The 26,046-nt window shown below is 43.1% G+C and overlaps 1 protein-coding gene across 1 annotated transcript in view; it reads right to left on the reverse strand.

The window, feature by feature from the left end:
* The window catches only part of WWC1 (WW and C2 domain containing 1), a 66,800-nt gene that overhangs the window by 7,476 nt on the left and 33,278 nt on the right, over positions 1-26,046 (reverse strand). Inside the window, exons 3-15 of the mRNA XM_039701640.1 lie at positions 23,851-24,054; positions 22,095-22,171; positions 21,097-21,176; positions 20,082-20,211; positions 19,601-19,747; positions 18,524-18,597; positions 13,175-13,417; positions 11,675-11,764; positions 8,862-9,400; positions 4,699-4,807; positions 2,881-2,961; positions 1,897-1,983; positions 429-621 (exon numbers count right to left, since the gene is read on the reverse strand). Coding sequence (XP_039557574.1) covers positions 429-621; positions 1,897-1,983; positions 2,881-2,961; positions 4,699-4,807; positions 8,862-9,400; positions 11,675-11,764; positions 13,175-13,417; positions 18,524-18,597; positions 19,601-19,747; positions 20,082-20,211; positions 21,097-21,176; positions 22,095-22,171; positions 23,851-24,054 — 2,054 coding nt within the window. The remainder of the gene's footprint in view (positions 1-428; positions 622-1,896; positions 1,984-2,880; positions 2,962-4,698; positions 4,808-8,861; positions 9,401-11,674; positions 11,765-13,174; positions 13,418-18,523; positions 18,598-19,600; positions 19,748-20,081; positions 20,212-21,096; positions 21,177-22,094; positions 22,172-23,850; positions 24,055-26,046) is intronic.

The following is a 26,046-nucleotide window of genomic DNA, read 5'->3' on the forward strand; positions in this document are numbered from 1 at the left end:
TGCAAGGCTGACAAAAATCACGGCCCAAACCCAGATGTTTTAGCTTTGTATATCCCATTTCTCTTCATCTGCCTTGTCATTTTTAATATATTACATTTAGCACCCAACCTGATGTGTCCACAACCAAAGTAATTGGTTCTCAATTGCAATACCATAAATGTTTCCAAAAGGAAGAAAACCAGTTAGAATTTGACATCAAATCATGAAGGAGAAATAGCTAGTGGTCTGACAAGGTAGTTCTGTAACAAAACATTTATCTCATAATTGTTTTTCCTGATGGAAATTGTCATTGCAAAGAACGCTGTGGGGGAGAGACCACATAGCTAAAGATTATCAGGAAGGCTTTCACAGAAATTGCCATACCTCAAGAGTGCAACATCGTGTCTAATTAAAAACACAGAGTTATTAAAATGGAGCTGGATACTCACCAAACATTCTTCAAGGTGAGACTTATCTACAGTGCAAACATCGACTCTCAAGGTCTTGTGGCGCAAAGCCGGGTGGGAGATGGAGGCGCAGAACACCTCGTTGTACAGCAGCGTGTCGGAAGCGTCCAGCGGCCGCGTGCGGAACAGGCAGCTCGTGCTCTCCGAGCAGGGCAGCACGGCCACGCGGATGCTCCTGTGGGGACAGCACGGCGCTCAGCACTGCCTGCAGCTCCCAAAAACCCTCCAAGTCAGCCTGTGGGCACTGCTGCCTGTGGAAACCCAGGGCACCGGGAATATTTCTCTTGCCCTGACCCCCAGGAGAGCACTGACTTTGACCCTCATTCATGGAGAAAGTTTCCTCGACTTCAAGATAGACTGGAATCCACTAAAGTGTGAAATAGATTATAGAGAGTAGTGTAGGTGTATCACTTGGTGAGAAATCTAGGTTTGGGGATTTTTAGTATGTTGTGGATGGAAGCAAGATGGAGGGCCCTGGGTTTCTTCATGCTTCTTCTTCCTTCTGCTTCATGGGTTTGGGTGGCATTTTGTCATTGGGAAGAAAAGTATTCATTGTGGGCTCTTTGGTATCAGTTATTGGGTTAAAAGGGAAAATAATAGGTGTCAGCTCTTAATTGGATAGTTTAGTCTTAGAAGACCCTGTAACAAGAGATTGTTAGCCATTTTGTTGTGCCTTCTAATGAAAGGCTGCCGAACTCACAGTAGTGAGACTGTTTTAGTGATAAGAAATAATAAACACCTGAGTCTGAACATGAGCTACTGTCTCAAGTGCTATCAATCCAGACCCAGAGAAACCCACAACTGGTACAGCCACAGCTGTCCTTTCCTATTCTCTGGAAATGCAGTCAACTGAGAAGAAAGGAACATCTCATCACAGCATCAGAGATGTGAAGTGGCACGAGTTGCCACAGACTTCATCCTTACGAACCTGAACCTCAGACACCATGGGATCCTGTTTTATGTGGTTGTATACATCTCTGCAACCTGCCACACTGCTCACACCCTTCTGTGGGTCGGGACAGCAAAAATGAATCCAGTTTTTGTCAGCTTATTCAGCACACAGCTGAGTTTAAACACCTTGTGCTTGGAATGAGTCTAGCAGTAGCTGCACATTTTCCCAACCCTGTGCAGGTGTCCAAGGAGTTCTGCAGCAGGGCAAACTCTCCCTCTTCACTTGATCCAGGTGCTCAAGGCACTGCTACAATTGAGAACCTCACTAGCCAGTGCTAATTCCAGGCAAGTCCTTCCATAGCAAATACAGGCCTTTGAGGGAGAAACTGCACCTTATTTCAGTGTACAGGTTTATTAGTTCCTAAGTGTCACCACATGATGAAACATTTCAGGAAAGGTAAATTTTTAAGAGTGTGAAAACTCATAAGCGAATCTCACTTTCATTCTCATTAGGACCCAACACAAATATATCAAAAATGTGTTTGTTTCACCCACTTACACTTTTTGATCTTGTTGTAACAGCAGTGCTGCAACATTACTCAGCTGGATGACCAATATGGCAAATTGTTTATTCTTGTCATCATATCTGAATCAGAAACACACAGAAAAACATTATTATTAGAGAATTCTGCCTTGGACCTTGTGGTTGAGTATCCCACACAAACAATACAAAAAATTTACAAACAAGACAACTCTATAATGTGACCATGACTTGCCCACCGTTTCAAACAAAACCAGTTTCCTACTACCTCAAGGACAGGATGTAGTAGGAAATCAAGGATTCCTACTACCAGGACATCCAGAATATAGAACAGTCCAGAACATCCAAAACTTAAGGATTCAGACACAATGGACTGCAGATTTGACTTGACACACACTGCTTTTCCTGGGGTCTAGTTAAATTGCTGCGTTGTAGCTACAATTTTGAGAGGCCTTAATGGCTGCAGTATGGAAAAGTTACAAGTAAAAATATTTGAAGTACAACAGTGAGGATGTCATGAGTAACCTTTTGCTTTGGATGGCCATGACAAATGAGTTTTGTACCACTTCTTTTTCTCAAATCCCACTTAACTTCCAAAAATTCATTTAAGGAGGATGTCTCTGTGCCTGCCCTCCTACACCTTACCCACTATTGTGGGATCCCCATGAGGTCAGGGATTGTGACTGACACTTATTCTCAGCAGTTTTCCTCACCCAAGCTGCACCCTTAAGGATTCTGCAATACAGCCAAAGGCTTTCTCCAGCCCAGCACTGCCAGTGCTCCTATTGCTGGTTTGCACCCTCATACCAGAGTATGACCAGGTGATTTCCACTGAAATGAAAGAGGGCAACCAAGAACCTCCTGGAGTCAAGTGTAATTAATTACACTAAAGAAGGGCATTAGTTAATAAAAATGGGACACAAGAAGAAAACACAGAAAGCACTACCCCATTTATCATTCTTCCCACTGGAAGACAAATCCAGTAAAATATGTTTCACATACCTCATTGCAATTTGCACTTTGGCTGTTCCAGCTGCTTCTGCATCATCACTGTCAAACACCATCACTTCTGACACACATGGTCTGAAAGGAATCAACAACTATTAAGGATTTGATTTGCTTCTTATTGAAGTGTTTGCATTTAGGTGATACAAGATCTTTTCCCTTCCATTCAGTGGTTTGGTATATGCATTTTGTAAAATTAGCAGCTAAAAGAAAGCCCATTTAAGAAGTAAGTGCAATCAGCCTTAGAGGTATGTATTACAGTGCTTATCAGCAGAAAGTCATATGTCTTCCCTCTTCACTGCCAAAAGAAAAAAAAAAAAGCCACACAAAAGACTGCAAAAATAAGGCAGTGGGGGATTTTTAAAGGGTTCCCTTGACTGGTTTTTAGTGAAAACGGCTGACTGCCCAGCAAGAGAAATGTGACTTAACAACTGCAATCCTGTCCTGCATCATGACAGCAAAAATTCTCGACTTTTATTAGATTTAAGTAATTCCTTTGTTTCTTTAAGAAATCAAACTTTCTTAATCACATTAAAAGTGACAGAGTACACTGAGTGGCCTTGCTGGAAACAGCTATTCTGCATCATTTCCCTCCCAATGTATTCCTCCTCCCAAGTTTTATGCATTGAAAGTCCCCAAAACTACATTCATTGTCTAATTGCCTCAAGAGGCTATGCTGTAGCACATGAAAGCAGGATTAGCATTCTTCTCTTCTAAGTGTTTTCCATATTACTGCTTAGCACTCTCTTGCATTTCGTTACATTTCAGCTGCAGAGCGTGGCTCATCCCACCCTCACCACTTGGACAGGCCCCAAAATGACACTGTAGGCACCACAGGGGCTGGCAAGCTGATAGCCCAAACAACACCAGCATCAGACATGTGAGTGTGCATGGGATGCCTTCTGTGACTGTCCCACTCCCCTCTCCACAGAGCTCCCCACCCCACAGAAGGGACACAGGGCCCTGGGACACCCAACTGTCTGCTTGAGCCCAGGAGCTCAGTTTACTGAAGCACTGCACTCCCTTGTCAAAGTGAATTGTCCTGTTAACATTAAAATTAATAATTTATCCAGAGAACTAATGAAGATAACTAATGAAAAGGGGGACTTTGAGATGAGTGATATTTCACCTCTACAGTTGTGTTTCACAACTAACGACCCTATAATTCACCTGAATAAAAGGTGAATAGAATTCACCTATAAAATTCAACCTGCTAATAAAAGCAGTAGGAAAACCCACGTGAGATGCAGGTACCAATAAGATCAGTGCCTTCCAATGAACATTGTGACAAAGCTCCCATAGACAATACAAAAAGCCAGCAATAGCAGTGACTCCCAGCTGTGCCCTTAGTGGGAGAAGTCTTGTGGACATCACATCCTGCTCTTGCTCCATGCACTCAGGAACTGCACCACTGCACGTGCACATCCATCAGGCAGTTTGGGGTGCTTCCTTAAACCTTCCAGAGTCCCCTCAGGCTGGCTGAGGGCTGTCACTGACTGAGAGGAGGGGAGCTTTCCATGGCTCCACTTCCCCCTGCCAAGGCAGCAGCCACAGCTGACCAGCACCTTCACAAACAGACCTGCTGTTCAAACAGCTCTCTGTGAGCTTCCTTTCAGCTGTCTCTATCATGGGAAGCACAGGTCATTTTGATAATCAAATTCAACCTTCTCATAGTTTTTTCAGAAGTATTTAGACACCTGAGATGGAGAACTTTAGCCACTGAATTACACACAAAGGTCATAACCAGCACTATTGCAGCTGACTTTTGGCAAAGCTGAGCCATTGGCTTGTCCTGGGGAGAGATCTGATGTCTACCTTTGTACAGATGCCTCGTACACCCCGCTGTCTCCAGCAACAGATTCATCAGACACTGCAGCTGACACACCTGCCACCTTCAGTGCTGTCCCTCCAGCTGGGTTTATACCTATCAGGAAAGCACAGAGGAAAACCAAAAGCAGGTGTTAATGAAAACAAACTGTCTGGATAAGCAGCAGCTTTTTCTTCTTATCCTCCCATCGAACTGCATTTTTTTCCCCAGACAGGTATTGTTAAACAACAGCACATGTCTGAAGACACAGGAGACACAGGTAGGGCAGGCTGAGCTCAAAGGTGGCCTTGAAGTGAGGGAATGTGCCAAACTGCACTGAAGAACAAAAAGTCCCAGGAAAACAGGAAGAATAGACTGTGTGGTGGAGTTGAGAGAGGGTTTCATTACACATTTATTCCGTGGGCCCTGCAGCAGTGTGAGGGCTGAGATTACAAGGTGTGTTACAGCTGCTTGCCCTGGCACCTCTCTGGGCATGGGTCCTTGCAGGAGATGCCAGGAGAGGCTCCCAAAGCCCTGGAAAGGCAGGGAGGTACCCATGACATGATGAGCAATGTTCAGAAGCAGCAGGATTCTAAATTCTAGTGAACTTATAAATATGAACCAATATACCAGCTCCTACTGCAAGGCACCCTCAGGCAGGCAGCAATCACTCTGCTGCCAGCCAGCCAGAGAGCAGGGGCTGGGCAGCACTGCTGACCAGGCTCTGGCCAGGTGCACATCTTGGGGAGCTGCATATCCCACCTGCAGAGCTCACACCCTCACAAGAGGGGAACAGCAAAAATAACCACCACCTAAATCCAAAATGTTTGTGTACCCAGGACAGAGGGCAGGTCAGAAAGACCAGGTTAACTAGCTGAACATGGAGAGAAAGATCTATAGGATTCAAAAGAGCAGTCACATGCAGGAATACAGGGAAAAGGAGGTAGGGAAGAGAAACCAAAGAAGGTGAAGCAAGTTTTGCACAGAGGTGTTATCTCACATAAATTCCTTGTGCTTCGAAACAGGGCAAGATTCTCCCTGGAAACCTGCAAATTCTGCCTCTTTCAACATTTCAATGGAGAGGAGCTGCAGCCAAGAGTCTGGAGAGCTCCATCTGCCAACGTGGCTAACAAGTGCTGGGCCATACCCAGCTCTTGGCTCTCATCCTCAGGGATGTGGGAGACCTGCTCCAAGAGGGAGGAGGTGCCATGTGTCACCTGGACAGCTGGAATCCCACAGCTGCAGAGCTGTACACTCCTCTCCAACAGGCTTTTGTTTCTCAGAAGTGGTCCTTCTTTCCCACAGACTTAGACAAGCACATGCCTCCAAGCCAATATATGGTTTCCAATGCATATTTTCTTTATTACAAAGCAAGTTTGGGTTCTGGTTGGCTTTCTGGGGTTTGAATTTGTTTTTTCAGATTTTTTTGGTGTTGTTTTCTTCACAGTCTCACAAAGCCACTTAAAGAATTAAATCCAGCTTTGAATAAACTGGTGGAAAAGTGTGCAAGGCTTATGGAATACCATAAGGACTTGTAAGGACATAAGGACTTGTAGCCAACAGTAGAGGGTGCTACAGGTAACACCAGTCCTTTGAGACACCACATGTGCCATTTTGGGCCCATTTATCCACGGATTTTTTTGACACCAAAAATGGCATTTCTCATCTTGGTACTCCCATGGAGCCACTGGACAGAAATAGAATGTCCAGACCTTTACCCCACAGGCCAATCCACATGAATAGAAGCTAGCACCTGTAACACAGATGTCAGTCATTAACTGAAACCAATGGATCCATTTAACACTGGCATTCCCAGTTTAATCCATCCTCCCTCCTGCCACGTGCCAGGGCCAGGCTCCTGCAGTGCTGTGGATCTTAGGCTGTGCTAGAGGTACATGGGCAGGGTCAAAACTTCTTTCCTCAATCCTCCTTCATACCTCCTAGTCCACATTTTTAATAGGAAAATAACTTCTTCCCCCCTGGCTGGCTTCCTAAATCTGATTCTTTGAGTTTTACACACCAGTGTTGCTCTGGGAATCCCTTTACATGGGACTGGCTCCCTGGGAAAGGCACTGCAGGCTGGCCTCCACACACCAAAGCTCTCTTTCTCCCTCAGTTCCCAATGCCAAGGAGTCATTCCAACACAGAAAGCCTCATTCTTGAGCACCCAGCACCTCAGGGGTGAATACAGAGAGTGCACAACAGTGAAGTGAGCTCTGTACAGCAGGGTGCTACAGTGTAAAGCTGAATAAAGATGAATGGTTCCCTGACAACAATTCCAGCTACCCCTTTCCTTACTGGTTTTGCAAAAGACTTGGAAAGCTCAGCCTTTTCATGCACCTAATTAACAAACGATTTGGACTTTCAGCTTTTAGCCTTAAGTCTCTGAAAAGATATCACACTAATAAGAAAGTTTATGGAGAGTTCAGAACTGACCCAACTCTCCTCCATTTTTCCAAGCAGGTGGATAACACTACCTGTGGTGTTTCATGTTTTTTTTCACTCATATTAAGAATTTGAAGTTTGCTCTTCTCTTCCTGCCATTTGCCTTTCCATGGGCCTTGAAGAGCCGTGTCATGCACTGTCCTCACATCCAGACCATTTAATCAGAGAATGCTGGACTCTGTCAGATTCCAGGTTGTGCTATTAATTTCCCCTAAATCGCTCAGCTGTTCTTAAGGTGAGAAAGGAACCTTATTTCAGTTTCAAAGCTAGAGGAGGTTCTGCTCTAGCAGAGGGCAGCAGCAAAGCCCTCAGATATAGGTTCAGGTCTGCTTCCAGGACACATGAGCATGTTTTACCCAGGACTGACCACCCCAGAGCCAGCCCCTGCATTTTGGGGGTTATGCTGAGCCCCCACCCCCAAAATGCCTCAGATGTAGAATCTCATCTTGTTATTGCCCTGAAATAAACTACTTATGGTGATTATTTTGTCTGCTGACTGGCTAACAGCAGTAATCACTTAATCTGCTTAACACCTGAGCTTTCACTTTAACAGCCTTGGCAAATCTTGAAGAGCTAAAAAGGTTAAAACTAATCAGCATCCAGTTCTAATAAGAATAATTAGTGTTTCCTACTCAAATGCATAATACCTCTTGCTTGTAGGAAAATGGTAGCTCAAAGGGGAAGACTTGCACTTGTGGTTTTTATTGTGTTTTAAATAGTGTCAGCCTTCTTAATGCAGAAGGTGGTGATAACAGGGTACTAGTTCCCTTTGTTCACACAGGCTGTTCAATAATCCCACGAAAAGAAGAAACAAACTGTACTGCTGGTTCACAGGACTGTAGCTTGCAAGTTTATATTGCCTTTCAAACTCTTCCTCACTTCAGCTACAAATCCAGTCCTTTCACTCTTTGGATTTAACCCAACTTCAGTCACAAGGGCTTCAGACAGGCCCCAGCACTGTGCCCTGGCTGTGCCAACTGCTCTCCATCCACTTCAACCCATCCATTCCAAAAAAAGATGAAGCCTTCCCACCCACCAACAAGCCATATGTATATATGAGAACATCCACTATCTCTAAATGTCTTATTTTATCATGCTTACAATCTAAACACGTTTTTGTTGCTAAGAGACCAAAACAGCAGAATTCGAGCACAGCCTTGACATGTCTGCTCAGCTGAAATTAATAAATTCATTACCACTGATTTACTGGGAACCAGAGCGGGATCTTGTGCATACGGAGGTGGTGGGGAGGGATTATTATTATTATCATTATTATTATTATTATTATTAAACTGTTAAGCTAATTGGCTTTTCCAGCCCTCCTCAAAAGCTTGGTCAAAAACTTTGCATCAATGTGGTAATGTGTGTCTCCCAGACCCAAAACAATACATGACATTCTGAATAGTTTAGTGCCAAATCACACCAGGAATCCCACTATGACCATCTATATTTGCACACGAAATCCCTGTTATTTGTGTACACACACATTTGTGTACAATAAAAACACACCTAAATCAGTCTCCTGCAAGACTCATTAGATCAGTGTTTTTGTGTACAGATTAAAATACCAAACCTCCCTCCCAAACAAGACAGAACACAGAGCTGAAAACATTTTTCAACTTAAAGATAACAAGATGACAGCTTCTGAAACACTTGCTTCTCAATGCTTTATGAACTACATTAAATATAAATGCATGCAGTGCATGCAAATCTTTTCTTACCATACCTTGACCTAGATGTTTATCTCCTGCTCGAGGCTCTTCCAGTCTGCAGTTGCCACTCCCAGTGTTTAGGGTGAGTTCTGACAGATTTGCACTTATCTCTGCATCATCAAAATCCATATGGCTTGAAAAGGCATCACCAGTTAGGAGTGGGTCTATCACCAGTGGAGAGCAAGGTGGGGATGGAGAAGACAGAGATGACCTTGGGGACAGCGATGTCATGGATTTGGGAGTACCAGACAAGGACCTCAGAGCCTGCATGCGACTCGTGGTATCTGCTTTCTGAGTTTTTGCTACTTCGTCCTCATGAATAGTGGTGATACAGCCTGATGGCCTAAACCCAGTGGCTCCTTCTAAGAGCAAGTCAAGCTTGTTTTGATATTCCGAGTCCAACTGCTCCAACTGCTCCAGGTGCTCGTAGTAGAGATCAGTGAAGCTGGCTGAGGTGGAGGAATCCTGGCTGGAGGTGGCAAGAGATCCTCTGCTAGATGCAAGAGAACCAGGGCTGCTGCTCGAGGAGAGGGAAAGCATGCTGGTGGAGAGACTGAAGGAAACAAGTCAGAAAACCATGACACTGTATCTTCTGATTTCTCATGGAAACACTGCAATGTCACCACATCTCTAAGCCCACATGGTGTTGCTTTGTTAGCTCAGCCACACGCATTAGTCCCCAGAGCAACCCAGAACCACAGCCTACGCAGCAGGAACGGTGGGTCACTGCTCTGTGAAACAGTATCCATCACACACATTCTTCTACTCACTATATCAGGACTCCTGAGAGTCCTTGTTTAGCCAAAACAACTCTAATGAACAGTTTCAAACCAATTAAAATTAGTGCCATCCCCCTCCTCCCACATCTCTCTGGAAAGTGTCTATGGCTTCTGTTAATCTCCAAAGCAAACTGCAAAAACCAGCAAGGCCCATGCAAGAAGATGAAGTTATTGCAATGAACTGTCTGACCATATGGAAATTTCCTTCCATTTGCCTCAATCTTGGAGCTGCAGCCAAAAGGCAATATCACAGCTGCCTGGAACTGGCCCTCAGAGATCACGACAGCCAGCAGCTCCCAGAAAGCTGGCAGGATTTATCCATGTGAAAGACTGCTACATGAATCCAGGGCCAAGAGAGCAAGGGAAAAAGCTGGGGCTGGGCTGTGAAATCAATTCACACGCTTTATTTATCCCTAGAGTTCTAGGTTCAGAACATAACTGACAACAAAATTAATTTTAAGCAGGTGCTGAATAGAAGTCTGTTCAGATGAGAAAGTCCAGACACCACAGCAGAGTTTTCTGCTCAGGAGACCCAGCAAGTATTCCAGTAGTGACTACAACACATACCATCTCTAGAAATTCCATTTAAACCAAGACTCCTGCTCTGCATATTGAAGACCTTGGCCATTATTCCCTATCACTTTGGATAGTGATTAGCTGTTGAAAAAGTTCTGAATATGTATAAGTGCCTTAAGTTGCCTCACTGAAAAACAGTGAGATATTAATAAGCCTAATAGTCCCTTATTTATTATTTATAGGGTAAAAGCTGGAAGCTACATTTGTATAATTATGTCCATGACCTTATGAGAAAAAGGCAAGTATGCTGTATTTAGTATAATTTTGGCAGAAAATGTCTTCTGACAGATGTGCACTGCAGCACATTTGCTCAAAAAAGCTTCTGATAGATGTTTTTGCATATTGGCAGTATATACACATCTGTTGAAGCCTAATGAATTTACAGCTTTTCAGTGTACTTTACTATGAAAAGGGAGGGATTTTAAATTAATCTTTTCCCTGTCAAAAAATTTGGCTCAATTTCCTTTTGTACATGCCCTTGAATGCCAGACATTTTGCATTATGGGGTTAATAACAAACACTTATTCTTATGAAGGAGCATGCCAAGAACACTGGGCACACGGTTAGGAAGAAATTAGTTTCACATGCTTCTTGGTCACCTCAAAAGATCCCTAATCAGCTAGGTGAAATGAAAATATGATGCATTTCCACTGCATAAAAGCCTCACAGATAGCTATTCTCCATGCTGGCTTATTTACATGTCAGTCTTGCACTATGATTTCTTTCCAGACTTTTCGGTGTCATCTTCACAAAATGAAACAGAATCCAAGTGGAGCAGAAGCTACAAACAGAGTAAATTCAGTACACACTGGTAGGAAAAAACCTCAACCAAACAAAAACCCCACCAAACTTTCTTGCTATCAGAACGATAAAAATATACTTTTAGCAAAATGATTTGGCCTTAGTGCCTGCAGTCATGCATTAGTCTGGAAATAACAATCCTGTGTTTTTCCAAAACTACAGCCTGAACTAGAAGCCATTCTTTGCACCATATGAACCACAACAGATTTGGGGATATCTCTATATATTGTCCACATTGCAAGCCACAGCACACTTGGAATTAGAGAAATATGATCATTCATCCATTAACGTGCAGTTGCATTAGTAAGATTCACCTCACTTGCTGTCTTTGACATACTTTGTTAATGTAATACTTCAGTAATTCAGACTTTAGTGAATAAATCTCAGCTTTCCCTGTCATCTGAATATTACTGAAATAAAAGGTACTGTGCAAACTCCTGTTGTGAGGCAGAGGCACCACCAGGAGGTTGCTCAGCCCCTTGAAGAGCCCCCATCTAAACTGACCCATGACCCCAAGGCTTCTCCTTCCCTGACTACAACACAGGGCCTGAGGTCACTGCTGGGACTGAGAGGCCTTTCAGCCCTCAGCTGGGAGTGGAACTGTTAGCAGAGAAAGGCAGTGGCACCACGTGCAGCAAAAGCAACCCCAGCTGCTGGGAAGGGTCACCTACCTCTTCAGCTGGCTGTGCAACACGGCCACCAACCGTGTGGTTTCCTCCAGCTCTCGGACCAGCTGATTTCTTTTGCTGTTCAACTTCAACCTAAGAGAAGATCAAAGAAGGAGATAAGCTAAAGCAGCATTTACTTTTAAGTAAGGAGTAAAGGAAAAATCTATTTTTTGCTGTGAAATCCTACAAAAGTTGATAGGAATACCCAGGACAGAATTTGGTCAATATGTGTGTTTACTAACTTCAGAAACTTTTAAAATGCAGAACTCAGTCCTGAAAACATTCACAACAAGACAAAATAATTAAGCTGGTACCATAGAAGTTAATGTTTCTAGGATCAGGCCTCAAAAGAGCTGGGCAGATTTAACTCACTATGCACTATTGCATTCCTATAGTTCCTGTGCTAATAAAAGTATAAATGCTTTCATTTCCTTCCACTAAAGCGTATGGATGATTTAGGGTTACTTGATCTAGTTATTAACCATCTCATTACAGCTTTACATTATTGGCTTTAGCAGATCTCAGCTTTATTTCCCACCTGAACTGGTTTGAGACAAACACATGTGCACATGGGTGCTCATACCCTAACTGAACAGACACAAAATCCTTCCTCACACACGTATTATGTCTTTGGCACTCTAGAATGTGATCCTATTCCCAACAATCCCAAATGAAGGGGTTCACCGTCTGGCAAGACCAGAACCATTTGTCAAACCACAGATACTTCAGGCAGGTAAAAGTCTCACAGCCGAGACATTTACATTTTTTCCAGCATGATAAAACCGTGAAAAGCCAATGTAGAAAATTGGTGTCAGCTGGACAATGACCATGCAGAAGAAATGAAAATATGGAGCCAAAGAGGGAGTGAATGCAGAATGTATGTTCAAGAGACTGCAGCAACCAGAAACACTGCTGAACCACCCTCATTAATGCATCCAGACTGTAAAACACCTGTGGGCAATGTCTAATGCAGTATTCATCCTCACTGTACATTCCCATGAGATCTCCCCCTGCAACACAGGTAAAATTAGGGAAGAAAGTTGGCATTTTTTTCAGCTAGTTTAGATTCACAGGATATTCCCTGCAAGCCCCACAGCCCAGTCAAATACCAGATCCTACAGGAATCACATACAAGGATGCTCAGAACAAACAGCAAGTTTAAGAAATTTAAAATTCCATCTGCTGACATTTACCAAGGCCCAGACTGCACAGCAAGTGTAGAAGTTGCTGTGAGGTGCTGGCTGCATACAGAAATGTTACACTACACTGGGATATTTTGAACATTCTTTACATTCCCATGAAGGATCCATTGTAGGAACAGCAACCTTTCCCCAGCAGCACAGTAAGCCTTGCAGATGGGTTGTTTGGGAGCTGAGTTCAGAAGCTCTCTGAGCAGAATGTCCTGGGAATGTGAGGGCACTGCTGTGGGCAGCCAGCCAGGGGATGCTGGTGCTTGCTCCCAGTTACCTCTTGTCCAAAAAGGCCCTGCGCCCACTAACCCACCTCTCAGTGAGAGCTTTGCTCTGAGTGTCTCTAGCAGCCTGAAGGTCTTCCTCCAGGCGCCTCCTCTCTGTCTCCAGTCTCTCCACCTCTCCTCGAGTCCATTTTCTGGGGCTAATAAATCGCATTTCCTTCAAGAGCTCCTCCTTCTCGTTGATCAGTATCAGACGATCCCGCTCCGAGTCCAGCACGCCAGGCCAGGCCTCGCTGTCCAGCTTAGCCAGTTGGATTTTCAGGTTTGCTATTCTGCATGGGGAAAAAAAAATGCAGTTATTCCCTGAGGAGTGCCTGATCTCCTGCTCCAGACATGCAGAGGTGCACCATGACCAACCACATCTTCCAGAGCCCTGAGGAAGGCTCTCAGCTCCAGGACAAGCACCCTCATGTCCCCCTTACCAGAACAGTGCCAAGTGCTCGCATGTGGACATGCAGAATGGGGTTTTAACTCAGGTTTGTTCACAATGGAAAATGAACTTTCTGGCTAATATGTGGTGTCCACAAGTCAGGGAATGACACAGCAAAAATTCTGGATGTCACTAACGGTGATTAGATATACTGTAGGTGTTTCATATGCATTACAGCTGTGACCTCAGAGTAGTTTGTGTGGAGGGTATGATGTGATAATTACCTACTCTTTAATCACTTTTATGGAATAACTGTGTTCTCCCCACGTATGATTCAGATAAAGATTAGTCAAAAGCTTAGAAACTCTTTTTTTGTCTTTGCAATGAGGAAGTGAATCATCTCTCCATGCTGCTACTGCAAGAATCCACCTGTTGATTCAACAATAAGCACTCCAGACACATTAAGGAGCTACACTGCTTCTGGTGCAACCTGCACCTGACAATGTCAGGAGCTGGAGAGGCAATGAGATCCTACCAAAATCCAGAGCTGCTTATCTGCATCAGAATCAAAGCCTATTTTCATTACAGGTATCATTCCAGATTTTAGGTGAAAGTCTGTATCACCAGTCCTTCAGCAGCACACCATATCAGCTCAGGAGGAAGACAATCACTAAAAACAACAGCAATACAGATATAACATTTAGCAAGAGCTTTAACTGACAAAGGAGGAGAGCACAGCTTGTGGCAGGCAAGGAGGCTGCTCACTCCAAATACCTGCCCAAATATCTGACCTACTCTACTCAGTTAGGTCCACAAATGATCAGCTTTGCAATGCAACATACAGAGAGAAGCAGAAAACCAGCAGCAGGCCAGGATACAGAACCAAGGGCAGTAATGTCAGTCTTCCCAAAGGAAGCTGCCTCCTTTGTATTCACTAACCTGCAACTCTTCAAGACCTGACAGGCTGATCATGGTAGTTTGATGAGAAACAATAGTACAGATAAACCTGAATTAGAATTACCAAGAACCTGTGTTTCTGAACTCACACAACCCAAAAAATCAAGTGGGAATCAGGGAATGGGGAGGACAGAATGGGCTGGGATGAAAAAAACTTGAAAAACTTAAAAGGTAAACAAGGAGAAAAAAGTATTTTGCAACATATTTGCAAAAAAAAAATTCACCTGAACATCAGAGGCAAGGCATATGTGCTCCTTCATGTGATGAACTCAGGTTAATCCCTCACTTGGGTTTAGCAAATACATAAGAAATGGAAGTGACATGTAAAATGAATGTCCAATATGCTTCTCTCTTTGAAAAGGGCTTTGTGATCTGGTGACAGACTTACTGGACTTAAATCAGGCACAGCAAATAGTTGCAGGTACTGATGTGGATTCATCTCTCTAGAATTTGCTTTATGCTGCAGAAGTGCAGAGGATGGTGTGTGATTCCTCCAGCAAACCAGCACACAGGCAGGCACAGAGCAAATTCAGCGCCCACCAGCAAAATCAAAGTGTGTGGAGTAAGCAATGAGATGCAGATCTGGGCAGCAGCAGCTACAAGGCTCCTGAATGGCCTTGAAGAATAAAGCTTTGTCTTCCAAGCTCCAGAGCCCAAGAGAGCCTGTGAAGGATTAGGCTCACAGACACTGACCTGCCTCCACCACCACAGGAGACAGACATGAGATCACCCTTCTGAAGAGAAGCATCACTTTCTGTAAACCCATTTCCCACAGCAGGTTGCTCACTCTAATAAAGTTCCATAATTGATAGATATTCAGCTCAACTATTTTTAGGTCATCTTAAGAGCTGTTTTGTTTTTGAGTGCCTGATTAAGTGCAATACTGTGCTCCAACGAAGAATTAAGTGGCATTAATTCATAATCCAAGAATTCCTCAGTGCATTTTGAAGGGATATGAGTCTAAGAGGATTGGCTGGCATAAATCTGATCACTTTTGGCATACATTTGCATGCATATGGCTTTTCCACTGGAATTTGTTCTCTATGCATTTCCGAGTCTAAAAGCTTTGCTAAACTAACCTCCAGTTTTACCTTTGGTAGATGATCATTATTTTCCCCCTTCTCAGTTAAAATGAGGTTTATTATTCTATTTTTCCAATGAAACAGCACCATCACAAAAGAAACACGTTGCAGAAGGTCTGCACTTGGCTGAACACTCCAGCCCCTCAGCATTCACTGCCTGAGTCTGAACTGCATCAGTGCTGAGCCAGGCTGGGCTTGCAATGCTGGCCTCAGGCCACACCACCTTTCTGAATGGCCACCACACTCAACAAATACACAACAAGAAGCTCAAATTTTATTTAATTGTTCTTTTTCTACCTAGAAAAGGCAGTGAGATGACTTATTCATTGTCATAACAAAGCCCTTTTTTGTTAATTAGGGAAAGTTAGTTCTTTCTATTATTATACAACACAGGCATAGCACACAACATTTTTAGTGTCTCCAGAGATTTTTCAGAGCACAAGCATCTCCACAGGAGCATAAGATGTGTATCTACAACCAGTAATTAACAATTCTGTATCAGATAAGCTTCTGTTCTTGAGAAAAAAAAACACAAGCTAAGTGGGAGGTGTGGTTTAAAAACTGACCAGTCAAATACCCAACATCATTGTAATTTGCTTAATGTGACATTAAGGTATTTCATTTTAGGAGATTAAAAAAAACATACTTCTAAAATCCCTGAGTTACCACCAGTGACACAGAACCCAAGATGAAAGTTTAACTGCTGAAGAAATTAGAACAGTGCAGGGTGCAAGTGCTACACAACTGAGTTACTGCTACTTGTCTGAAGTTGTACAACACAATTTAATTGCATCTCTGATTACATTTATGCTGCAGCAGCTATCTCCTTGCTGAGATGTAGCAATGACAACCTTTTTGACGTGATGCCATTCTCAGTTTTGAATATGATTAAGCCAAAGGTTTGTCACTGTAGCTGCCCTGTGTCTTTTTTTTGGGTTTTATATTATCTGCTCTAGGGGTCTGTTGTCTGCCTGAGCTGTGACAGGAAAGGAGTTAGTGGTGGGGAAGGGAACTGGGTTCTGGCAGCTCTGGTGTGGTGATGTTCAGTCAGATATTCACCCACATCTGAGCTTTCAGTCTGGTCCATAGCAATGGTGCAAACAGTGTCTGCCAGAGCTTACTTTCTAAAGCAGCAGCCCCTTACAGATCTAGTAATTCTAAACTAATTAATATGAGGACCAACTTGATTTCAAACCTTAAGTTTTAGCTTTCCAGATACCACAGAGCTAATAAAACACATGTATTTCCATCACTTGGCTCCTTCACAGTTTGTGCGTGGGCAAAGTACTTAGTCTTCTATTGTGTTTTTGGAACATTTTAATGCTGCTGTGGGGACAGGAAACACTTCAAACATCACAAGGAAGAATTTTCACAGGAACAGAAGGTTCCTTGTGAGTCACTATATCCATAGTATTGTTCCAGCTTTAAACCAGTTGAGGTATGTGTTTCTGCAGCTCCTACTAAATACTGTGCCAAAACCATGGTACTTTGATAGCTGGAGATCTTTCCATTTTAGCCTCAACTATTTGTGCCATTTAGAGCCATCTTTCCTCATGAAAACATTTGTTAAACTTTGAGAAAAACCTATAAATAACCTAAGACAAACATGGGGTATGAGCAGCAAGTATTCCTTAACTGCAAGGTTTATGCTCCTCATCACCACTTCAAATGAACCACTGTGGTGTCTTTATAAAGTTCTCTCTCTTTATAAAAGAGTATATTGAAAGAGCAGGCTTGTCACTATTCACTTGCCCCTCCTTGGAAAAGATACAGGATAAAGGAAGAGTATTCCTCTTCAATCTGAATGTGTAAAGTCAGTGTGAATTAAACTGAAGCCTTTAGCAAAGCTTAAAAGTAAATGGCAATTTTAACATGCCAAATTAACCACTGCATCTGAAGGAATGGTATTTTTAATATTGTTTTTAAAAGCCACTGAATCATTTGAATGTCAAGGTGGTTTGGCAAACCTTGGACTGGCAAAATAAACAGTTCTGATAAAATTGCTCCACCTACGAAAAGAAATATAAATTTGTGTCAGAAGCAGTTGGGCACGCAGTTTTTGACAACTGCCACAGACACAGATCAAATTTTATGCCACTGAGAAGCATGGCCTACTGGCCACTCCAGTACACCAAAATGAGAACATTATGAGTAACCTCAGCCTTAAGGCTCTTATTTATAACCAAAGGCTGGACAAAAAGCTTTCTCTTTGAATATATCCCACACACAGATTGTACCATGCATCTGAACTTAGTTATTCTGAAGTTGCAAAGTCCCTGTAGAACAGCTGAAAGTGAAGAAAGTCACCACCAGCAATGGTTACATCACTGAACAAAGACTAGGCCAGCCAAAGTCTAAGTAATAATTCTTGGTGGTTTTTCATTTAACTATGCAGTTGTGTTAGCTATTATCTATTAAAAAGTAAATCCTGGAAAGCTTTTGCTTAAATTGGCCGGTTAAGTAGATATATTTTTTTTTAATCTATTCTTCATTCTTTTGAGATCAGAGGGCAAAGGTGAAAACTTACATTCTTACAGATAAGCTCTGGAATTGCAGCATTGACCATATTTTGATGTAAGGTGTTAACACAACATACATCTATCCTTATCACACTTAGGCATGCAAGCATTCATTCATTTCAAACAAGGTAAGGAGATGCCTTGCAGTACAGTCTCCTTATTAGGAATGGGGAAGCACTGGCAACAGGTAGCAGAACCACTTATGTCCCCATAGGTGTGGCCAGACTGAATTCTTTATGCATTAGTCATGCCTTAGTAATTTCTAGGATGGTTATTTATTTCTTGAAAGATAACACTGACCCAAAAAGCCTATTGTCTCACTGGCTCAAAAATGACTACATTTACTCAGCAGCAGTGCTGGGTTTCAGTGTGGTGGCACCTCTTCTAGTGAAACTTATCCTCAGAATGAGCTGTGTGACAACCAAAGAGGGCAATGGGCCAAAGAATTACCTTCTCTTTGCCTCTTCATACTGCAGCCGCAGTCGCACCTTCTCGGCCAGCTGGTTACTGCTGCTGCCCATAAACTGAGACAAAAACACCACATCAGCAACTTAGCAACCACTCCTCCTTTGATATTTCCTTGACACTGTTACAAGTGACTTGATCTTATCAGTCATTTCCTAGTTAAACCAATCACAACACAGGAACATGCTGCACTTAAATATATTTTTCGTTATTTCTTCAAATACTTAAACCCCAACAAGATTCAAAGGCCCTTTCTGGCTAGAAAGAAGAGAAAATCCACCACATCTGTCTTTGGCTTCTATTTCTATGAACACACAAATACTTTTGCAATCCTTCTTCTCAAATGCTCTTTGCATCCTTAAGTGCTGCACTGCAGTTTGGTTTGGATGACATCTTGCTTTGGCTGTAAAGTCTTAAAGACAAAGGACATCGCACCATGCCCAAATCTGCAGATCTTTACTAACATGTGTGGCCCTGACTGCAAACGGCTGCAAACCTTTAAGTAAAGGCTCACAGGAGAGAAATAAGATGTACCCCCAGCACTGATCTAGTCCTTAGCAAGGCTGGGACCAACCTGACACTTCTGGTCAACTTGCATGTGGGGGTTTGAAGCTTTATGAGCACTACAGCTATGGGGGCATCAAAATATCTGCACATAAGCTGGTGTTGTCACTTGTAACCCAGTGAAAGCCAAACACTCTTAGGGGAAGAGTCCTCACTGGAGCTTAGCCCAGTGCTCCTCAATGTCTCTTGTTTCATAACCTTTTGCTATAAAGAGCTAAAGGAGTGTTTGTATCGAAGAAGCTACACCTACAGGCAAAATCAAACTTCCTTCCCTTTTATTCCTACCTGGGTTGCTCTGACAGACAGTGTGGGGAAACATCAAGTTGCTCTCAGTGATACATTAACACTGCACACAGAAACAGAGCCACCCTGCAGTTCAAACCAGAAGTTATGATTTCACAGAAACTTGTCCCTACTTGGAAACTCATGGTGAGGTAGCTCTAGACACAGTTCAGAGGAATGTCTCCATGTGCACAAGGCTTCTCACACATTACTCACATTTCCTGAAACGTCTGTCTGGGAGCTGACATCCAGGTACTGCCGGGGTAGCAGAGGGCTGGAGCTTTCCACAGACATGCTGCTGGCCCACAGGTCTGACTGGGATCCTCTGTCATTCACAAAGCTGTCTTTTAACCTGGCTAAGCTCTAAAACCACACAAAAAAATCATGAGGTGAGCTCACTTCTGCACAAAGTACCTCAGCAGCTACAAGAGTTCAGCCTAACCCCATGACTCAGATCTGGCCATGTCTGCTGTGCCCACTCAGACTCTGCAAATTCAGTCAGGCATGGCTGGACTGTATTTTATACTGCTCATTTCCAGCATCTGAACATCTGCAGAGGCTGTGGTCCAACACAAAACTAGTTTAATAAAAAACTTAATTATGTATCTGAAATACAAAATACTTAAATTACTTCTCAGAAATTCAATCTTCTAGCAATGGTGACACAAAATACTGTAAAGTCATCTTGTTTCAATACCTGAATGAGGTCTTGTTTTTCCTTCTCCCCTGACGTGATGGCCTTCTTGAGAGCTTTCATTTCACTTAAAATGGCTTGTGCCTCATCAAGTTTGTAGCCACCTTGAGTGTCAGACATTTTCATGTCAATTCTGTATAGAAATGCAAAAAACCAGTAAGCTAACACTTAATAACATCCAGTTAATTGAATCATCCTAGATGGATGTGTCTTGACATGGATTTTTAACAAAAACACACTCCAAAGTACAACAAGGACAACAGAAAGAACAAAAGATCCCACTCCCCACTGCCTAAGTTACTCCACTCAGCAGTACATTAAACTTCAGAGCTCTGATTTCAGCAATATCATCATCTCTTTGATTCCTTAGGGAGGTGCACACAAACCCCCAAAACAGTGTGCTAGGGCAGACTGCTGCTAGCTGCCCTGTTCCTAACCTGGAGAGGATCAGCTTAGCCCTCTCTGAGAATTACCTTATTTTCAGTCATGATTTCAAAAACCAGGCACAGACTCACACGCACAGATGCATTTGCTTGCACAGTCTAATTACAAGCCACTTCATCCTTCCCTTTCCTCAAAGGAATTCTACCAGGGTTGACCCTTTTAATAAATATTTATCTGAAAGATGCCAGATGTCTAGTCACACAAAGGCAAGTACCTGAAACTTTTCCTCCCCTTCACTCCCCCTCAGTGCCCTAAATCAATGTCTCTTATAATTAAGACAACAGGCTGCAGTGTCATCCATATTGAGCAATACTGAGTAAAACAGAATATCAGTTTACTGACGAGATCCTGGTTCAAAACCTTTTTGCCATGAAGTCAGTTCTAATGTGGTCAATCCCATACAGGCACTGATTTGAGAGAACTCCCCCTTGGCCATGTACTGCTTTCAGCCTAAAGATATCATCAGCAGCATATTGCAGCTTATGTTATTTAGGCAGCTATTTATAAATGTAGTGGGGGATGCATTGCAAGCCAGAGATGTTCTGAAAAAAAAAGATCTTGAGAACACACTTACTTCTTCAGGGTTTGAAATCCATGCTCTTTGTACTGGAGCTCTTGCTTCATGTGAGCTACTTCTCTCTTGAGTTTATTAACCTGCAGCAAGGTGTCACATTTTTAGAATGCTATTTTATATGAGTATTTAGGTACAGTGCTACCCACTCAATTCAAAACTTATTCAGTGCAGACAGTATACTCTAAATAAAGTTTCCAGGCAATCAGCTCATCTCAAGAGCAGGAAACAGCCCTGACTGCCTCCTCATCAGGACTTTATCACTGGCCAGGACTTTATCCAGTAGCTGCTGTCACACCTCTTAACACGGGGCTCAAGGGAAGTTCCAGCCATGTAAGTGGAAAAATTGACAAAAATTAAAAAAAGACAGCAATGAAACACATATCAACTTCTCTCAGAAATGTTTAAAACCTTCCCAGTCATTAAAAAACTGCTAAGCATCAGGACAGGAGTTACCTGCAGCACCTGAAGCCACCCTCCAAGTTCCCCAGCAAAAAAGCCCCACTGCACGAGTAACACAGTAGGATGATAATCCATATTGTAAATGCACTGACCCTACACTTGCTGTTTTATATTCCTCCACAGAGGCCACTTTACTGACCTACTTTACTTTAGTCCTTTCTTCCTCCCAAACTGAGCTCTGCATGAGAGCACACCCTCCCCTGCTGACAGCCTGCACTAAGCCCTGCACAAACAGCTGCCAGTCCCTGGGGAGGACCCCAGCTCCCCAGCACTGCAGGAGCCAGCACGCAGCTCCACATCCCACAGCCACCCTGCACTGCCAGCTGCCAAGCCAGGCTAGTCTAAGGGGAAAAAAACCCAAAACAACAACTGTTTTAAATTCCTAAGGCTGCAACATTAGAAAATTGTGACAAACTACCTCCTAAATGGCAACACTAGCTCTCCTAACTGCTTTGGCATCTCCTTTCAGTATTTGCCATGAGATCTGGAAATACCTGAACACTACTCATGTCAAGCAAAGGTCCATCTGTACTACTCACCCTGGATTTTGTAGTAGCAATCTCTGCTTTGAGGATCTCGGGGTCATACTTGGAACTTGACGAGGAGCCAGAAAGCACTGGAACAAACACAGAGCCAGTTTAGCAGCTCTGCCTTCACCCTACACTTCCACCAGCCCACCACAGACTGAGATCTCCCATCACTCCTGCACACCCACACCTCCACACATTGCTGGTGTAGGTCTGTTACCCAATTTCCACATCTCACTGCTCAAAGACAGGGCAAGGCAATAGTGCAGTCAAGTACCACACAAAAAGTATTGACTGAAGGGGCCAAAGCATGTCCTGCATCTCCAAAGTCTGGATTTGTTCCAGGTTAACACACTTAACTCAAACTCCCAAACATGTTCACTCCATTCAGTGGTGTGGCTTCCTGCATTTCCAAAGGCATTTAACAGAACTGAAGGATCAGGCATTGCATGAAGGTTTACTTAATTATTTTTTTCAGACTTCCTTACTGAGCAAACAATCCACTGAATGTTTAGAAACAATGAAAAGCAAAGAATGAGAAGAAACTGAAAAATGTGATGCAAGCCTTTTCACAGCCTTGAGGACATGACCAACCATACAATGTGTCACACCAGATTAAATCAATGTCCCATTAAGAGCAGAACTCTCTTCTCAGCAGCAGTTAAACCCTTCTGCCTCAGAAGGTACAGAAGCTCCCCAATGTGCAATGTTGTTAGAGGTAGCTGTAGGCAAGGGAGATATTCTGATCCTTGCAGCCATCAGTTTATGCCCTATAAAACATGGGAAAGCATTTCTAGTTATTTCTGTTTGGTTGTATTTTTCAAGACAGATCCCATCTCGCCCATGTAATTCATTGTAACTCGTTCTCAGTGCATTGCTCTGGGTAGAGCAGTCCTAAGAAAAGAGCAATCCCAGTTCTAGAGATGAGGGACAGCACTCTTGTCAAACAAGAATCCTTCAGCTGACAGAAAACTACTTAAAAATTTTTAACACCAGGCACAGGATTAGCCAGTGGAATTCTCCACCATCACACATAACTCACAAGAGTGAAACAGGGGGAGGTTCTTAGCTGGCAAGAATACAGAAAATCTGCAATACTGAGGATTATAACAAAAATTCTGGAATACATGCATGAAATAAATCCTGTTCTGGACATCTTCCAGCACCTAACTAGTACCAATAAGGAGGAAATACAGTATTCTATGAAGATTTCTGCACCAAATCTTGAAGCGACATTGGCATTGATGTGCTGTGACACAGAATATGGAGCACAAACTGCTGTTCTTCATACACAGAGAAGCAATCCACCAGTGGTGACTTGGAACATGGCATAAAATACAGACCCTCAGCTCCACTAGACCATCACTCAACTACATGGGATATAAAACTACAAAAGGGCCTGGGAATATTAACCGGGATGGACCTTCTTGCTGTGTTTCCATTCTTTAAACAGGGGAATCCAGGAAAATACCATGTAAGTTTACTTTTTCACACTGAGCCAAACATTTTTTAGCATTTATTGAAGCCCATGCAGAAAACCTGCATGTTAACTGCAGTGACTGAGCCACACACAGGAGCGTTTCACAACAATCAGCCTTTACCAAACAGGTGCTGGGCAGACACCATTTCTGAAACAAACTGATCAAACATCAGAATGACATGGCACACCATCTCAGTGCTCTATCCAAGGAGCAGCTTCATGCTTTTTACTGTCCTACAGGGTGCACAGCTGAGGAAAGAGCGGGTTAAGAGCTCACTAAGTACTCACAGCTGGTCTGAGAGCCCAGTTTGTGCTCCCAAACATCGTGCAGCTGCCGATACTCCTGCTGGGCCAGCTCAAGCCTCTGCTGTTTCACTTGGTAGATCTCCTTCTGGGCAGCAATGGCCTCCTGGGCCAGGACCAGGTAATCCTTCAGCATGTGCTCCTGCTCCCGCCGCCATTGCACCCGAGGGTCCTCTATCTGAGTCGTTTCTTGGAGAGAAAACACAAGAAAGCAAGATCAACAGAACGCAGGTTTGTTCTGCTACTTGGAAAAGCTCCACTGTTTATGACATTCTAAAACAGTCTCTTGCCCCATCCCTGTGATAAAAAATAAAGACATTTTTGTTTCTTCTAAGGAGTGACTGTTGATCCACAATGAATTCCAATGAGTTCTGCCATGCTGAATAGAATAATCCACAAAAAAACCGTCATGTAACTCTCCAACCTGTCTGCTGCTGAAGCTGCCCTGGTTCTGGCTCTTAAAAACATCCACCCAAGAATATGCATACACAGTTCTAAGATACTGACTGTTATACTTATCTTTATTGCAACTGCTTTATAACATTACTAATAAAATACCTCTAGTACTTCACTGATAAAACTTTCACAAAATATCATTGCCACATAACTGCATTATACTGCACCTGACAACATGAAAGCAATTACAGCTCTGCCCATCCTCTTTGGCTGCCAAATGGCTTTTATTGCAAGGGGGAAAGAAAACCTGCTCACTCAGATTCCAGAGGCAAGTAAAAATAAAGTGTGATTAAATCACAGATTTGTGAAAGCATCTTAAATGACATTATAGGAACAGAATCTCAGAGAGGAGTAAACATTTCCTTTAGGGAAAGCAGGCACAGCAGTAAATGACTGAAGGATATGGGAGGTGGAGTTTAGGGTAACAGGGAATGCAGCAGTTACAGCACTTCCATCTCTGTTACCCCAACACAACCAACACATTCCTTTCCAGTTTTCTAATCATGAAAAAGAAGCAAGGTCACAGACATGCAGCTACTCCTAACACTAACAAGGTAAATTTACTGTCAGTGTTTGTCCCTGTTTTGTGAAAAAGTGCCCAAATCATTTTTCATTTATATTTCAAGGCTATTATCTGTTCTTGTTTGGAGCAGGCTCCAATATTTAGTTGACCAAATGCTCTGAACTGTCTAAACTAACATGCTTGAATAAGGATGCCTAGTTACCACATAATGAATAATTAATAGAAAGGACTTGCTTGAAACTAGCAGTGGGAATCTAATCTGCATATCTTAAGAGCCTCTTTAAATATTTAGTAAAAGCTGCCAGAGTGGAAGGTATGAGCAGCTCTTAAGTGAGTCGGGTGTAAGACTAACACTGCAGTACACAGGATGAGGGGAAGAGAAGTCAGACAATATTCTTAGCAGCAGAACCAGAAATAAAGGGTTTACCCAAGGGATGGACACTCAATTCTTTTCACAAGCTGTCCATGATCATGCTGAGGAGAAAATTAATTGGCTACTCCAGCAGTAAGCTGTTTCTAACAATATCTCAAGACCTAAAAGAGCACATGGCACTTCAAATTACATCGCAAAACTTGGAAAAGCCAAAAAATGCATAAAAAACTCCCCAGTATAGTTAGTAGAAGCATTTCAACAGAGTCTTTTAGAGGTCCTGCAAGCAGAAGCAATATTTCAGCTGATACAATATTAAAGGTAGACCTGGACCTGAAAAACTGCCCCAAAATAATATGAGGGAAAAGCAGCTGCTTGTACCAGCTGTAGGGGCCCTCATGGATAGCACTGTGGTCTTAGAGGGAGCAAAAGGAAGATCAGGAGGGCACAAAACCTGTAAGACTCTGACATCCCCACATGCTCCTGGCTTGGATTCTTGCCCCCAAATCCCATTTTCCAGATAACCACTAGCCACAGCCAGATGAAGTAACTGCCTTTTCTCCACAGCTGAACCAGAATGGGAAGTCTGGTGTTACCCAGGGAGCTGCCCCCACATTCCCAGACATGCAGCTTCCCTGGACACAACTGCACAGTCACCAGCAACTGAGGCTCGGGGCTCTCTAATTTCCAGCATAAAAAGTATGTTGGCAAAGTTCCTGTGGCTCTTGAAGTCTGATGCAGGACACTGGATCATAAGTCTACCTCAATGTAAGTCTTCAAGCCTAGTTATTTCCAGTTTTTCCTTAGACTAGCAGCCCATGCTTCCTAGAAT

This window comes from Passer montanus, unplaced genomic scaffold (assembly GCF_014805655.1).
Source record: "Passer montanus isolate IOZ18808 unplaced genomic scaffold, ASM1480565v1 scaffold15, whole genome shotgun sequence".
NCBI lineage: Eukaryota > Metazoa > Chordata > Aves > Passeriformes > Passeridae > Passer > Passer montanus.